Source organism: Cheilinus undulatus, linkage group 20, assembly GCF_018320785.1.
Source record: "Cheilinus undulatus linkage group 20, ASM1832078v1, whole genome shotgun sequence".
NCBI lineage: Eukaryota > Metazoa > Chordata > Actinopteri > Labriformes > Labridae > Cheilinus > Cheilinus undulatus.
In genome coordinates this window covers 1190251-1207567 of record NC_054884.1, presented here as the reverse complement: position 1 = coordinate 1207567, position 17317 = coordinate 1190251, and the positions used below count along the sequence as shown (strand labels likewise).

Sequence of the window (17317 nt, the reverse complement as noted above, 5' to 3'; positions counted from 1 at the left end):
CAGACAGAAATGGAGAAAGACGATGAACTTCATAGATCCCAGAGCTGGAAAGTGTTGGAAATGTACCAAATTAGGCCTGGTGTATAAGCAGAGAACGAGCCAGACCAATACAACACTTAGATTCCAAGAATCCAGGAGAGAATAAGCTCCTCCAAGTCCAAGTCCAAGTCCATGGTCCTCTGCAGGGTAGAATGCCTGTGACAGTGATGGGTGGATTGGTGCAGAATCAACAGTTTAGCAGGAGCTGAACTGCACCGTTGTGGTGAAGAGGGAGCTGAGCCGGAAGCAAGAGCTCTGATTTACTGGTCGATCTATGTTCCTACCCCAACTATGGTCGTGAACTCTGGGTAACGACCGAAAGAAGGAGACTGTGGGTTCAAGCAGTCCAAATGAGATTCCTCAGGAAGGTGTCTGAGTTCAGCCTTAGTGATAGGGGGAGGAGGGAAACATGACATGAAACCTAAACGAGACCCTAGAATAAAAACATGTTTAAATACATTCACCCTTGGAGATAGAGTTGATCCACCTCATAAAACACTGATCATCAACTGGCAGCCCAGGGGCCAAATCAGGCCCCCCAAAGCTTCCTGTCTGGCCCCCAGATGATTATTAAATGCAGAACAGCAGGAAAATGTTGTGGTTTTAAGAGTATCTTTTGGCTTTAAATGTCTGCAGCTGTTAAATCCACCCCAAAAGCAAATAATAATCGAATAGTTTTAGAATGACTTCACATTTTATTTGTTTTTACAGAAATTCACTTGTCAGCCATTAATAGTAAATATAAAAAATTTGTTAAAATTGGCAAAAATGACGGGATAAATTGGTGGAAAGTGGTTAAAGTGGCAAAAATGAGCAATAGGCATCCAAATGGGTTGTGGAGTGGCACAAAGGGACAAAAACTTGCAGGTAAAGTGGTGAGAAGAGGTTAAAATGTGGTAAACCAGTAGTTTAAAAGGAATAAAGGGGTAAAAAGTATATCAATAATGGGTTAAAGGAGGCAAAAATGGTGAAAAAAGAAATGAAAAGTGGCAAAATATGGATAAAGGAGTGGCAAAAAAGGGATAAGACAGGCAAGAAAAGTGGTTTGAAGGAGTTAAAAAGTGTGAAACATGAATTCATATTGGTGCTAAATCAAAATTGTTCAGGGCCAGTTCTCTGGGATTTTCAGGAGCCCGGCCAAGTCTGTAGGTCTACGGTATTATAGATCAGGATTGTTCTCACTGGTGATGCCTAAAAATGTCCTGTGTTTTGAAGGAAAATACTAATAAAATAATATGTTAATCAGAACAAAATATTGATTTAATTTTTCTTTATTTGGAAGTCCGGCCCCCAGAGACTCTGTCAAGAATAAACCTGGTCCTTGTGCAAATGTACTTGATGACTCCTGTCATAAAACTTCATTCAACAGTGTGCGTAACAGTGCACAGGTGGGAGGTAAATGCTATTAAAACTTATCTGCTATTAAAATTGATGCTTGCAAGACTGTCATGAGTGGTTTACGTGCATGTGTTGTGTTGTAAGGTGCATACATGGCATAACTGATGACACTGAGAGCTCAAACTACAAGTGAAGATGTCAGATAGATATAAAGTAGCATAGGAGTGGTCTGTGACCGACAACAGCTCCGTCTGAATCCTGTCATCATAACATGACTGGATCACAGAGAGGGTAGCAGCTGTTGTTGAATCTGATATCATTCTGTTCTCTTAGTGTTCACAAGCTCCGCCTCTCCTCACGAGGTTAATCTGAATCGGAAACTAAATCACCAGTGAACTTTTTAATGCCTTCTTTTTTTTTTACAGGATAAGGTGGTGATGTCAGTACGTTGGTCAGTATTTGACAGTGCTTTAGACAGCATGACCACTGATTTAAATGCATGGTTTATATAAAACATGCATGTTACCTGAAGGTTCAGTTTTCTGTCTCTCACTAAGAGTGCAGCAGGCAGACACTACCGTCATCACTGTGTCTGTAAATAATCAACTTCCCAACCCCTGTAAGGATAAAAAATAAGATTATATTCAATTAAAATAAGGGCACATCTTCATTACATGGCCATGTATCACAGGAACTAATCCCATTCTGGGTTATTTTTAGATTAGCTCATTTTGTCATTCTTACCAGTCTTTAAACAAAGCCAATACCTTAAAAATTAGAATGAATATTGAATATAATAAAATCCCCTCTCCCAATTTAACTCTTTGGGTGCCAAAGTTTTTCAAGAAAATATTCAATTTTGATATCAAGATTTCAAAAGGCTGTAGCTTGAAAGTGGTTATAGATAAAGGCATACTGTAAATGAGAAAAATCTCCGGTACAACACAAAGTTTGTGATGGGAGTAAATTCACTCATCACTCATGCATATTCTGACATCACCAGGTGGCCTCCTATCGTTGCAAACCAGATGGATACGCCCGTTTCCTTGTTTTTCACTGGTGAATCCATCCTGCAAATCTCCCATCTGAACCGTTTGGGCCCAGTTAGAAAGTGACAGGACCAATCAGTGACGAGGGGCAGTACTTTCAGGCCCGGCAGAGTTGTGACGTTAAAAAGCAGCCGCAAAAGCCGGTGCAATTATGGCAGAAGAGCTTAGCATGAATGCTGCTAAAGCGCCAGTTTTATCAGAACTTGACGTCATTGTTTGGTTAAAAGAAGAACAAAGAACAGCAGTGAGTTATTTTCTTTTCAAAAACGGCAGAAGTCGAGTACTGACATGTCTTCAGTCGCCATGTTTCACATTTTTCCTCGGTAGCTGCTCGATAGTGGCTACATGACATGTTTTGTTGCTCTGATTGGCCTATAGAGATGTGACAGACAGAACATTCATCCAATCATACTCTGAGTTTTTTTCAAAGTCTCTGCCTTCTTCCAAACGTTTCCTTGAAGGTTTCCCAGGTGGATGTGTGAAACACATCCATCTGGCGTGTCAGGTTAGCAGCCTCCCATGGCTTCTAACATGGCTGCCCCTACCACCGCAGTGTTTTTCATTCCCTACCTCTGTCATATTCGCAGTGTTTTAACCACCCCCGATACCCCCACTAAGTCATCTCCCTCCCCGGCCACGGTGAGGCAAAGCTGTCGCTGCTCACAGACGCACTGTCAGTCTCACTTTCAGTCTCACTCTCTCTTTTACCAGACGACTGAACGTCATGTCAGAGGGTGAATATTCCTCTATTCCTCCTGGCATTGTGAGTATTCTTGCTACAATTCGCTGTCTTTCTCTGTCACGCCCCAACTACAACCACCGCTTCCTTGTCTCCTTGACTGGGGTCAGTCTGTCAAACTCTGTCTCTCAAAAACTTTAAATAGAAACACACCCACAAATGCTGCTGGGATTGAAGGGACTCATGTCCGCCATCTCCTGGTGTAAAGTGGTAACAACATTAGCCACCATATTTGCAGCTAGAGCCTGTTTAATTCAGCAATGTGGCTTGTCGCAATTTTGCAACTTTGGTGCTTAAAGGGTTAACAGTGAGTGTGCTCTCTTTGCAAAGCGTCGCTGTCAGCCTGTCAGGACAGCATTTATTCTCACAATCACAGATAAAAAAAAAAAATTTAAAGGTGTTTTAGCTCAGGACTTGTTTAAAGTCCATGATGGGCCAGAACAGCAGCTGTAGCTCTGTGAACCTGGTTCAGACGTGTTTGCTTTTTTAGTCCTTTGAGTTACTGTAGCTGTCATGAAGCATTTGTTGTTGCTGCTGCAGCCCTCTGATATTAAAGTCAGAGCTGTGGTTGGAGATGTTTGTCCACTCTTTACCATTTATCATTTTATTCCTTTTTTTATTTTTCACCAAATTTTTTTATTAAGACAACCCAAGAATATTACACCTGTAACTCTGCATATGCAGCATGCAATAATAAAGCGTTATTTGAATGATAACGGTCAGATCAAGTATCCGTGTGCTTTTGCCTAACATAGGCCCTCAGTGAATAGAAAGCAGTGTTTCCGCCTATGCCCTTCTCCTTCTTAGATCTTACAGTCCCTGCAGTCATGGAGTAGCTCCTGTAGCATGTCTGTAGCTCTACTGGTTTATTCACAGTGATGGCTGGCCTTAAGCAAACTTTGTAAAACCACGCTGAGGCTAACTCGTATTTTAGAGATCCAAATGAAAACATTAAACCTTCATGGCTGTATCCAACAGATTTGTGGGTTTTATTTTCTGCAGTATTTTGAGACTCAGCGGCCCGTCCTGCTGTCGTTGCCCACGGTGCGTTTGTCCGTCGGTCCCGTTGGCCGTGTTTCTGCATCAGTCTGGAGTCTGACTGCGTCTCCTCTGCAGGGCTGCCTCCTCAGCGTTGGAGCCCAGCTGTGCAGCTGTCCTCAGTGCCGCTCCTTGATGAATCTGTTTCTGTGTGAGCTTGAGAGAGAGAGAAGACGTGCACGTGTTCATATTTGTGTACGATGAGAGCCGTGTTGGTGTGACAGGCGCTTCGATGTGCCTTTGTGCCTCCCCTCCGGTCCTGTTTGATAGCAATGCATCACAGAGCTCGCCAATGGTGTCGTCTAATGGCTTTTAGATTCAACTTTTATATTATTATGTAAATAGGTGAGTCTTTGATGTCGTATCAGCGCAGTCATCGCTGGAGCTGGGAGGCCCTTATCGAGACGGCGTGGAGGGAACAAAAAGTGTTGCACCTGAAAGTTAATTAAAAAGCCGCAAAAAAAGTGTCTGCTGCTCTGTCTTGTTTGTTTGTCTGTCGGCCTGCCGGTCCGTCTCTCCTCCCCCCGTCTCCCACCTCAGCTACAGGATGAATGGTTTCATTACAGTGACAAGTTCTGCGGCAGTCTCTCACTGCTTCTGTTGGCTCCCTTTATTGCCAAACTATTTACATGCCAAGAGGAAGGGTTGTTCTCTGGCTTGATGAAAAAGCGCTTGAATTTAGACTTTTAATTTGTAAACTATTCATTATTCTCTAAGGCCCTGAGAGGCAGAATAACTAACTTATCCCCCTCTTCGCCCGCAGCTCCTCCTCTTCTCTGTCACACAGTGTAAAACTTTCTCTCCTTCTCAAACGGCTCCCCCGAAAATTGACGTTCCGCTCGCTGTCATGTCCCATCGTTCTGAGAGAGGGCTAGCTTCAGCCATCATAAGGAAGATTAAATATGGAGAGCAAAGGGAAATGAGAAAGCAAAGAGGCTTATGAATTAATGACTGGAGTTATTAGTGCTGTAATTAGATTTAGGCAATGGGCAGTGCTGTGTGGTGAGATGTGGGGGGCTGGGCTGACTCCTTATCATTCACAGGATATCCTGTAAGTGTCGGGACAGTTGAGATGGAAAATTGAGCTCACCCATGCTTGTGTGATAGTACAAGTCAGCTCGGCCGCCCACGCCGCACTCAGAGATGAATGTGCAGAAAAGTCGGGCTGAAGTTACGCCGGCGAGCGGTGGCGTAATGTCAGCAACCTGCAAATAGGCTTCAAGTGTGGTGCACCATTTAATTTGGTGCCACATCAAAGTCAGAGGGAGAGAGGAGGATTTGCTGCGTTTTAATTGCTCCTTTTTGTGAGTTGTCATTACAAACATGAATTAAACAGCTGACCCCAGAATCAAGTATCTCATTAAGCTATTATGTGTAATCCATTTCCAGCCAGACTTCTCAAAGATCCTATAGAAAACATTATCTGAGAGTAGATTAAGCTCTTCATACTGGAGAATTCATTAGTTTAACTCAAATGACTCTACATCTTCACCCTCCACTCACTCATCATGTTACCGCTCCCTAGAACATCCACCTGGTGGCCCGCTGGCTCGGGACGTTAGAGAAACTTCTGGAGCAGCACGCAGAGGGCAGCCATGAGGACTTCAGGGTGTTTGTCAGCGCTGAGCCGTCCTCCACTCCCGAAGGTCACATCATCCCGCAGGGCATCCTGGAGAACTCCATCAAGATCACCAACGAGCCACCGACGGGCATGCACGCCAACCTGCACAAAGCCCTGGATAACTTCAGCCAGGTACGAACACCTGCGGGGGAAATCTTCAGCTTTTACTCAGATTAGTGAATTAAATTAGGATATGAGGAACAATCAAGAGTGGAAATAATAAATGGTAATGTATTTGAAGTTGATAAAGCACTGAGTTCTATAGTAAGTACTTATTTTTGATTCCTGTAAGGGGTTAAAGTAAAGTATGATGTTTTCATGTTTTCAGTACCCTTTTTGCTCCATGTAACAGAGTTAAGAGGTGTAACAGTCGAATTGTCCCCCACAAACTGGGACGGTCCTTTAAGTATAAACGTGATTTACATAAACAAACGTGACAACAATACCAGATATTTCTGCACTGAACATTTGTAAAACGCTTGTTTAAAATAAAAAAGGACCATAGTGCACTGAGACAACATTAAATCTTGATTATCATTAAACATTAAATCATGATTGTCATTAAACATTAAATCATGATATTATGTTGTTGTCATAAATGTCATAGTTGCAGCTGATTCCTAAGGCATTCTGGGAGATTCCTATCACACTCTGTTCGAAGTGTTCCACTAGAAAATCTCCATTTTGATGGTCCATGTCGCCCTAGAACTTCACACAGCCCCGGCTCGTCAGGCTTTAATTGGTGGCTCGCAGGGGGGCATAGAATAACACGATAACACAGCCATCTGATAAATAATTACTGTATACAGATCTACAAACTTACAATAGATCGCATTATATTTGTACTTTGGTGTCGGCATCATGGGGGTTTATTCGTGGACCGTGCCCCCCCGATGACCCACTGTGCTCCACCACACATCTCCACCCTTTGTACAGGCCTGTGATGCAAATTGAGTAAGGTGTGGGACTCTGCCTTTGCTGCCAGTGCAAGCGCATCCTTAACACCTGCAGTGCCCAACGGAGACGCAAAGCAAACACAAACTTGGATATGTGTGTGGTTCTGGGAACTACAGGTCACAGGGAGGAGGAGGATCAAGAAACAGAACCTCTGAGGCTGTAGTTCAGAACTATCGATGCTTGGTGAGATGATTCAAGATTCAGTGAGCGCAACTCACAGCTGGCCAGTGCGCTTGTGGTACTGAATCCTGAAAGTGAGAACTTTCTTAATGCAACAGCTGTGAAGCACACAATGAACCTCACTGGATCACCTGGCATTGAGAGTGAGTTTGAGGTCACCAAAGAGTTTTTTTAGCTGACAGAAAAATCTCAACAAAACAAAGAAAAGTGCGTTCTATCAAAATATCAGCACATCTGGCCACATTGCCAGAGTGCTGACTGCATTCAGACATCCAGAACCCATGCTTGGGTTTCATGGTTATTTACATGCTGAATGATGTTTGATGTTTATTTTAAATGTTGGTGTGCCAAAGCGTGCATAGCTGTGTGCACACGTGAGGGAGAGAAGGGTAGAGAGGGAGAGAGCTTCGTATCAGCTGTGGCACAGTGCCTTGTGTGCCTGAAATTTTGTTTTAGCAGTGTTTCAAAGTGAAACTTGCTGTGTTATTAACAACATTTAACATATGTATAGATAGAGTAGATTCAGTTATGAACGAGAATTTGTGCCCCCCTGCAGTTGTCTTAATGCCCCCTCAGTGAATTTAGCCCGGTGCCGACTCTGGGTTTAACTGAAGTTGCTTTCCGGTTGTGTCTGTCCTGCCAATGTGGCTCACATGAAAATGTCATAGAGCGTGGGCACAGGTCAGCATCAACAGGAAGCAGAAAAACTAAGAAATAGAGTCATGAAAAACATAAACATGAGACATACTCATGAGTTAACTGACTGATGGTAGAAATGTCTGGTTTAAAGAGGTTTATAGGGTTTACTTTGGATGCATGCTCAGTTTTGTCTTAACAAACTGACTGATACAACTTGCAGTGCTTCTTATATTTTTGATTTTTCACCTTCAAGCAGGACTTCACAGAGCCATGAGTGGAGTATTACTGACTCAACATGTATTATCTAAACAGTCTTTCAGTGTGTCCTTTAAAAGCATGCTGACACCATCAGGTAGAGAAGCTGTTAAAGGAGGCACTACTAGCCTCATAGCTCGTTGCTAGCCAATTCATTCTCATCAGCAGCAGCTTCACTGCACGCAGCATGCAGCAGGACAGGGAGCCACGGTACGAGAGCCACAGAAAGGATGTTGTCTGAATAAGAGGAGGAACAATGAGCGCTGATATCAGATCCTCACTGAAGACGGGGTGTAAATTAAGGCTGCATGGACTGCAGTCACTGGAGCTCTGCTGATCTTTGGGGTTATTTCTAAAGCCGTTACTCAGCGCATGGCTCTTCTATGTCTTAATTAGAAATATTATTCCCCCAGAAAACCTTAAAAAAAAAGGAAACTTTGACCTCAGAAATGATCCATTGCAAGTCACATTAATAAGTTTGTTTCCCACACTTGTACAGTAGACTTTATTCGGCCACTTTTAATCAATTTTTGCTGCTTTTTGCCCATTTTCTGCCACTTATCGCCCATGTAAGCTGCCTTTTGCCATTAAATGCCACTTTTTTCCCCATTTTTGCCCATTTCTGCCTCTATTTCCTACTTTTCCTCCCCATTTTTGCTCCTTTTCACCCGTTTTAGCTACTTTTTGCTGCTTTTTGCCACTTTTGTCCTGCTTTTTGCTATTTGCTATTTTTCCCCCTTTTTTTGCCATTTTCTGCCCCTTTTTGCCCATATAAGCTGCCTTTTACCATTAAATGACACTTTTTTCCCATTTTTGCCACCTTGTTAAAGCTTTTTGCCCATCTTTACCACCATTATGCTGCTTTTAGCCCGTTTCAGTCATTTTCACTGGGTTTTTGCCATGGTTTTGCTGCTTTTTACCATTTTTGCCGCATATATTTCATTTTTTGTCACTTTACTCACATATTTGCCTCTTTCTGCCCATTTTGGCTACTTTTCCTCCCCGTTTTGCCCCTATTTTGCCGCTTTTTGGCCTTTTTTGCCACATTTAACTTACTTTTACTACCACTTTAACATTTTTTGCCGCTTTTGTCCTACTTTTTGCTATTTGCTATTTTTCCCCCTTTTTTGCCATTTTCTGCCACTTTTTGCCCATATAAGCTGCCTTTTACCATTAAATGCCACTTTTTTCCCATTTTTGCCACCTTGTTACAGCTTTTTGCCCATCTTTACCACCATTATGCTGCTTTTAGCCCATTTTAGTCATTTTCACTGGGTTTTCGCCACGGTTTTGCCGCTTTTTTTACCATTTTTGCTGCATATAACTCATTTTTTGTCACTTTACTCACATATTTGCCCCTTTCTGCCCATTTTCGCTACTTTTCCTCCTCATTTTTGCCCCTATTTTGATGCTTTTTGACCATTTTTGCCACCTTTAACTTACTTTTACTACCACTTTAACCTTTTTTTGCCACGTTTCACCACTTAGATTGTGGCTCTTGCAAAGGTATTTTTCAACTATTTGGCTCTCTGGCTTATCAGGGTTGAGTAACACTGCTCTAAAGAAAGAAAGGACCCAGTACTGGCTGTGTAGGAGAACCTTAGCAGATTCTTCTTGTCACTGTCTCCATGTTGAAATCTTTCAGTCTCAGATGTAAATAAGGACGGAGAAGCAGAAGGTCACGGCTAAGGATGTTTCTAAAGAAGTGATGGTTTTCCACTTGCAGCTAAAGTGGCAACATTATGTGATCTTTAATGTAAGAGGCTAACAGATACTTCATAAAGATCCAAGCCGCCGTGCTGCTCTCTGAGGGACTCATATTCCTGTTTGCCACCAGTGGAGGTTGACACAACACACTGCAATTTCCACTCCAGATTTCTCATCAAGTTTCCAATTTGCAGAAATGTAGGTGCTGACAGCTGCTCAGGGTCACCTTTAAATCGCACAGGAATCGTGTCTGACCCTCAGAGGATGGATGTGAACGCAGCAGAGGCTAAAGTTTCTGCAGGGAGGCAGCTGTAATGAGAGGACAGAGATCACAACAAAGTCAATGTGCTGCTTTGTGTGTTTGCTATCAGAGTGGTGGGACAGTATCACGCTCTGTAGCCGCTGTAGTTAGGATGGATCAGTGCTCTGTCTTATCGCTTCTCCTCTCTATCTGAGCCTTACATTAGCTCAGAGCTTCACTGCCAATGCATCCTCCTCCTCCCCCTCTGCACCATTACCCCAGTGCTCCTCTTCCTCAGTCCAGTCTCCTTCTCCTGCCGATGTCTATCTGCCCGATTAGCTCAGTGTGCCTGTGAGCCCCGCCTTATGCGGAGCCACGGGGGGGGGTCCACTGAGGTAAGCATATTCCAGTCATGTGTGCTCAGTGAAAGCTAATCAATGGTAGGCTAACTCTGTGTAATAGCCCACCCGCGCGGCTAAAGCCAGCGCTAAGCCAGAGAAATGACAGTTTCTTTCCTCTTGACCTTTTCACAGAGAGACGCTCACAGCTGCAGCGCTTTCTCAGCCCCAGAAGCCAGCGAGACAGGGGCGGGGCGGGAGAGTCGACGGCGAGTAAAAGGGTGTCGTTGTAATGAAATATCACTGTACAGTACGGTTGAAAAATGAGTTAAGAAGAACTCACACTACTCTGTTTATTAACCATTTAACCCCTGAGATCCCAGACAAGTTAAATGTGTTTTTGAGGATTTTAAGGACATTTTCAGTCCAACTTAACAGATCTTGAACCTAATTTCATAAAGGAATGAATCTGAGTCAAACAAAAACATTATAAAATCATCTCTAAAAAAAAAAATTCTTTATTCAGGAACACATCATGGATTTAACCAGTGAAGGCCCCGCTCAAAAGAGGCTCCCTGCGTCAGCTACGCAGGCTTTAGGCTGGAGCAGAGGAGGCTGGGGTGATGGAGGGGATGCTTCGACGCAGCAGTGCGCTGTGATCAGCATTGATGAAGCAGGAATCCGTGAGAAGGATCTGTTTTAAATGAACCTCCTGGTTGAGAGAATGAGCTGTGATTGGCTGCATGAGCTGGGTGCAGTTTATGCTAGAAATGTTTGTAGCTGGCCAACATGACCAGTAGTCTCTTAGAATCTTGCCCTTTAAATAGCTACATAAGCTAATAACCAGCATTTAACAGGGTCTTTGCAGACAACGTCATGCAGCAGCAGAGGACTGCCCTTGGGAGAAAGTGAGCTCTGCACTGAGAAATGCTAACAAACGTGACCATGTTTTGAGCTGTTTGTGTTCAGTAAGCAAAAATATAAACTTCACTGATTCTGAAGCTATTTTTTTATCTGAAGTTCTGAAATATTCAGGAAAAAATAAGGCAGGACTGAAAAAATGCCTCCAACTGCATGCTGAATCAGTGTCACACTCATGTATGGATGGTCCTTTTTTGTACCCTTGCAAGGCAGATGGATACGCCTGTTTCCTTGTTTCTCACTGGGAGTCCATCTTGTTAAGCTCCCATCTGAACCGTTTGGGCCCGGTTAGAAAGTGACAGGACCAATCAGCGACGAGGGGCGGTACTTTCAGGCGCAGCAGAGTCATGACATAAACAAGCAGCAGCAAAAGCTGGTGCAGTTATGGAGGAAGAGATTAGCGTGGATGCTGCTAAAGTGCCAGTTTTACCAGAACTTGACGACATTTCTTGGTTAAAAGAAGAACAAAGAACAGCAGTGAGTTGTTTTCTTTTCAAAAACAGCAAAAGTCGAGTACTTATATGTTTGTAGTCGCCATGTTTTGCGTTATTCCTCCATTCTTAATCCATAGAGTTATGGCTAAGCTATAACAGCTTCAACTCTTCTGGGAAGGCTTTCCACAAGGTTTAGGAGTGTGTTTATGGGAATTTGTGACCATTCTTCCAGAAGCACATTTGTGAGGTCACACTGATGTTGGACCAGAAGGCCTGGCTCTCAGTCTCCGCTCTAATTCATCCCAAAGGTGTTCTATGGGGTTGAGGTCAGGACTCTGTGCAGGCCAGTCAAGTTGACCCACACCAAACTCTCTCATCCATGTCTTTATGGACCTTGCTTTGTGCACTGGTGCACAGTCATGTTGGAACAGGAAGGGGCCATCCCCAAACTGTTGCCACAGAGTTGGGAGCATGGACTTGTCCAGAATCTCTTGGTATGCTGAAGCATTCAGAGTTCCTTTGACTGGAACTAAGGGGCCAAGCCCAGCTCCTGAAAAACAAGCCCACACCATAAACCCCCCTCCATCAGATTGCCAGATGGAGAAGCGTGATTGGTCACTCCAGAGAACACGTCTCCACTGCTCTAGAGTCCAGTGGTGGCGTGCTTTACACCACTGCATCCCACGCTTTGCATTGCACTTGGTGATGTATGGCTTGGATGCAGCTGTTACCATGGAAACCCATTCATGAAGCTCTCTACCACTGTTCTTGAGCTAATCTGAAGGCCACATGAAGTTTGGAGGTCTGTAGCCATTGACTCTGCAGAAAGTTGGCCACCTCTGTGCACTATGACCTCAGCATCCTCTGACCCCGCTCCGTCATTTTACGTGGCCTACCACTTGGTGGCTGAGTTGCTGTGGTTCCCAATGGCTTCCACTTTGTTCTAATACCACTGACAGCTGACTGTGGAATATTTAGGAGCCAGGAAATTTCACCACTGGACTTGTTGCACAGGTGGCATCCTATCACAGTACCACGCTGGAATTCACTGAGCTCCTGAGAGCGAGCCATTCTTTCACTAATGTTAGTAGAAACAGTCTGCATGCCTAGGTGATGATTTTATACACCTGTGGACATGGAAGTGACTGGAACACCTGATTTACATTATTTGAATGGGTGAGTCAATACTTTTGACTATATATATATAAAAGTAATTTTTAAGTCTTTATTTATTTGTATTAAAACTGCTGTCACAGCATACGAATATGGCCACAGCAGGGGCCTAGCCTTCATTGCAGGCATAATCTACTGATGTGGACAGATATATCAGCTGAAAGGAAGTAAATATGGCTCTCTATCCATCATTTTCCTGTCTATTTTGGCTGAGAGCTGCGCAATGCTCAGAAAGAATAGTCAAGTCCTCTTCTCTCTAGCTTTTCTGTGTGAGTTGTGCAAATGAGACACATGAGACGCGACGCTTGGGAAGGCAGTTTGAATGCACTGACTTGTTAAAATGCAAACCTAGGTAAATTCCAGCCGTGTCGTGGCCTGGATGTGTGTCTCACACGCCCAGTCTGAAATGGAAACAAACTCAAACTGCTTCCATAACGAGGATGTGCAGCCAGCGGTGTCATTCCTGGATTTACATAAGAAGCAGACATAAATCCACATCTAAGCCCTATAATGCACTAGCCACAGTTTAACTGGCAACTACAAACACCTACATTGACTGTCCTATAAGGAAGGACATTCTTTAGTATTTTGAATCAAAAAGGCATTTTTGGTGCTTTAGTGAAATAAATATACACTGCATCCTCTAAAGGGTTAAACACCTGTTGGTAATCCTGCACGTCGTGGATATTTCAGAGTGTTTTTCTGTCCATGTTCATCTGTGCGATCTGCCTGCATGTCGATTCTCTGCAGTTCACGGGTCATGAATAGAAAGGCTCTGCATCTCTTTCAGCTGTGTCGAGCAGAGGAGCATCGTGCAGAATATTAACTAAAGGGTGGAAGGGAGTGAGCAGCCCGTGTGCACGTCTGAATCCACTGTACGCTTCCATGTATGTGTGCACATCAGCTCCCCCGGGGCCCTGCAGCCGTGGGAGTGAAGGGGCCTTCACATCAGCACTCGCCATGACACATGCAGGAATAAAGAGAATTTAGCCGACGTGTTTCCATGGGGGTTATTGGCATGCTTATTTAACTGTCTCTCCCCCTAGAGATTACAACGCCATTTACGTGCAGTTTTTTATCTGCCTGTCTGGAATAATGAGCCCAGGAGACGGCTGGAGGCTGAAGAGCCTGACAAGTTGTGACAATTAAAAGGAAATCTCATGGTGGGGTTTATTGCTATCTAGTCATCTCACCGCCTGTCTCTTAGTACAATGACGACAAACTGAACGCCGTTACTTTTTACCGCTAGCACGCTGACCTAGCTCAGTTAAAGGCACAGTTAGGGAATTTTTAAAAACACATTTGAATGAGTAACTGATGAGGTTATTACCTGCAGTAGATCAGGGGTTCTCAACCTTTTCAGCCCCCAAAATAAAGGTGCCAGAGACCAGGGACCCCCACTGGACCTGGAGGTGGTTGAACACAGCCATGAAGATTCTAGAATAGTCATGTGGAGACAAGGCCGCCCATAAAGGAGGGCCCCTTCTGGGGCCCAGCCAAACTGGGGGCCCATGGAGGTCAGCAAACTCATGATCCACTGTAAAGTTAAGCTGTGGAATCCATACCTTATAGTTAACCTGAAAAATAACCCCTCTTATCAATAAACAAATATCTTTTTTTTTTTCATTAGTGTGGTAAATAGCCGTCTTAAAAATGTAAATCCCTTTTATTAAAAACAGAATTAGAATGGGTTAAAAATGGCTAAAAATGGTTAATTATGGCAAAAAATGGTGGAAAAAGTGGTGAAATTGGATTTTAAAAGTGGTAGAAATGGGTTAGAAGGGGCAAAAAATAAGGCAAAGGTGGCAACAATGGGTTTAAGTGGCAAAACAGCATATCAGGTGGTGAAATGGGATCAAAAATTGGTTGAAACAGCTTTAAATTGGCAAAAATGAGTGGAAAATGCATTTTAATGGGATGAAAAATTGATATAAACTGGCAAAAAATAGGCAGAAATGGGTTAAACTGGCAAAAATGAGCTATCAAAGATGGAAATTTGGTTTGAAATGGGCAGAAAAAAGTGGTTAGAAATGGCAATAATGGGTCAACAGAGGCAACGCTGATGTGAAGTGGCAAGAATTGGTTTAGAAGTGGAAAAAACGGGCAGAAAAAAGTGATGGAAAGGGTTTAAAAATGGACAAAAAATGGTTTTATTTGGCTAAAATGTGTTAAAATCAGCAAACCTAATGAGAAAAAAAATGATAAAAATGGGTTAAAATTTTTAAAAATCCGTGTACGGAGGCAACGGTGTAGTTTAGAAATATTCTTGTTTTTTTAGGACATCTGGAGACCCCCTCTTAGTCCCGACCCCAATGCTGAGAACCCCTGCAGTAGATAACAGCCAGACTAAACACCAAATCAAAGCTGTGTGTTACGTAGATCTGTCTGTCCCAAACTGAAGTGTGCTGTGGCTCAATTTAATTATTCAAAGAAATTCAAAAAGCCCTTTTATTCCTTGCCTCAGACCTAAAATAATTCAACAGTACCTTCATAGATATGCAAGTTATCAGGAAAGGATCTGGGGAGTCACAAAGTAGAATTAATCAGCTACCATCATTTCTGTGTTTTTGATCAGACATCTACAAAGTCACCTACATTTTCATTTCTTACATTTATTTCTTCAAACATGCTTTCATGACTCCACAAACTCATTTCTAATCATGTGATGTCCCCAAAAGCCCTGGTAAACTCTTCAACGGTGAAGCGTGTGGTGTAGTAGAGTATAAAACGTCCCAGTACCGACAGCATTGATGCTGGTAAACGCCCACCCCTATCTGAAGCTAACTAAGGGGAGACTCTGATAATGAGCAGAAGTCCCCCCCTTACCATGTGTCGCCATTTTCTCCTGCCTCTAAGTTGTTTAAGGGTCACAGCTTGCTTACCGGCGTGCACATTTTTACTTTTATTCATGTGGTCTTGGTTTTTATGTACCCAGCGTTCATGAGTAAGACCCCCAATGACGAGGCGTGTTTTGAAAGGATGCCCTTTTTTTTACGTTTTAGGACACTCTGGAGATGTGTGCGAAGGAGAACGAGTTTAAGAGCATCCTGTTCTCCTTGTGTTACTTCCACGCGGTGGTGGCGGAGAGGAGGAAGTTTGGCCCTCAGGGCTGGAACAGGTCATACCCATTTAACACTGGGGACCTCACCATTTCCATCAATGTCCTCTACAACTACCTGGAGGCCAATCCAAAGGTACACCTGTTTCTGCCTTTACTGAACACAAGATTACAAATGAGAATGTTTGGGATCTAATCAGAAATCTAAGCACACGTGACCTCTGTTAAACCACAGTAACCTCTCTGTGACTTCTACTCAGGTGCCTTTTGACGACCTGCGTTACCTGTTTGGTGAGATCATGTACGGGGGTCACATCACAGATGACTGGGACCGCCGTCTGTGTCGGACGTACCTGGAGGAGTTTATAAAGCCTGAGATGATGGAGGGGGAGCTTCTGCTGGCACCTGGATTCCCCCTTCCAGGGAACATGGACTACAACAGCTACCACCAGGTGAGACCGACCTCAGGCTAGTCCACTTCTCAGGAACATTTAAAGTTGTGATATTTCTGCCCTTGTGATGTGTTTACCTTGCTATGAATGCCATTGAGGTGGCTTCATCTGTGGAAATGGTACAGACAGAACTAAGGAGGGCATCCCTGTTGTTCTGTTCCTCCTACTGACACGTGGATGTTAACTGGAACTGTACTGAGCATGTGCAGAGGTCTGGTTTCAGAGACAGTAGCTTTATTTTTAAGGTTTTCTTTCTGTCCTCTTGCTGTTTTCAGGAACCTAAAACCCTCTTATCATGTAAACACAGCCAAACTAAAGTTAGTGTTTCTGGATGAAACTGTTGCCTCAGACCAGGTCAGTCCTAGCCTACAGGGAACAGGGAGAGTGAAAACAGGAGTTATTCTAGTAACAAGGAGGATTTGAGTTCAAGCTGTAAAGAAGAAGGAAACATACTGTAAATAGAGCTCTGCAGCAGGGAAGCTCAGCTAGTGTCACCATGTTTTACATCCATGCAGCTCCTCCTTGTCACATGTGGTTAAATCCAGACGACTCTCTGACAGACGCTCGCTGGCCTTGAGAAATGTTGTTGCATAATCCTGTCAAAACAGATGTAAATAGGAAAAGATACATACCAACACTCTTCATTCTCCCTGCAAAATAAATCAAGGATTCTATCTGCACATCTAGGTCCTCATTCTTCCTGGACATGGTTATCCAAATCTTTTTCTTGAACCAAGACCAAGATTTGGATCAGGATTCTTTATTTTGTAAGGGTTAAAATTAAAGAGAGGATTCTCAGTAACTGTTCAACCTTGTCAAGGTTATTTTATGGTCTTGGTCTTGTCCTGGTCTCTGTGCACTCTGGTCTTGGGGAGGTCTTGGTCTTGGATAGTGTGGTCTTGAGAACAACACTGTTAATTTGATTTATAATCTGAAAGCTAAGAATATGAACGATACAGATAAGATAAAGTGTGTCTGTGTCTGTGGGACACGAAGAGAAAAGAAGAGGTTTAAAAAACACATGAAATTAGGGATGGAGGATATCATCTCCATGATATTTCTATCAGCTAACCTTTCAAAGCAGATGGATACGCCTGTTTCCGTGTTTCTCACTGGCGAATCCATCTTGCAAAGCTCC

General features: G+C 43.4%; 1 protein-coding gene across 1 annotated transcript in view; it reads left to right on the top strand.

The window, feature by feature from the left end:
* dnah9 (dynein, axonemal, heavy chain 9) overlaps positions 1-17317 on the top strand; it is a 294417-nt gene that overhangs the window by 245677 nt on the left and 31423 nt on the right. Inside the window, exons 71-73 of the mRNA XM_041816205.1 lie at positions 5729-5956; positions 15672-15863; positions 15988-16179. Of these exons, the coding sequence (XP_041672139.1) occupies positions 5729-5956; positions 15672-15863; positions 15988-16179 (612 nt within the window). The remainder of the gene's footprint in view (positions 1-5728; positions 5957-15671; positions 15864-15987; positions 16180-17317) is intronic.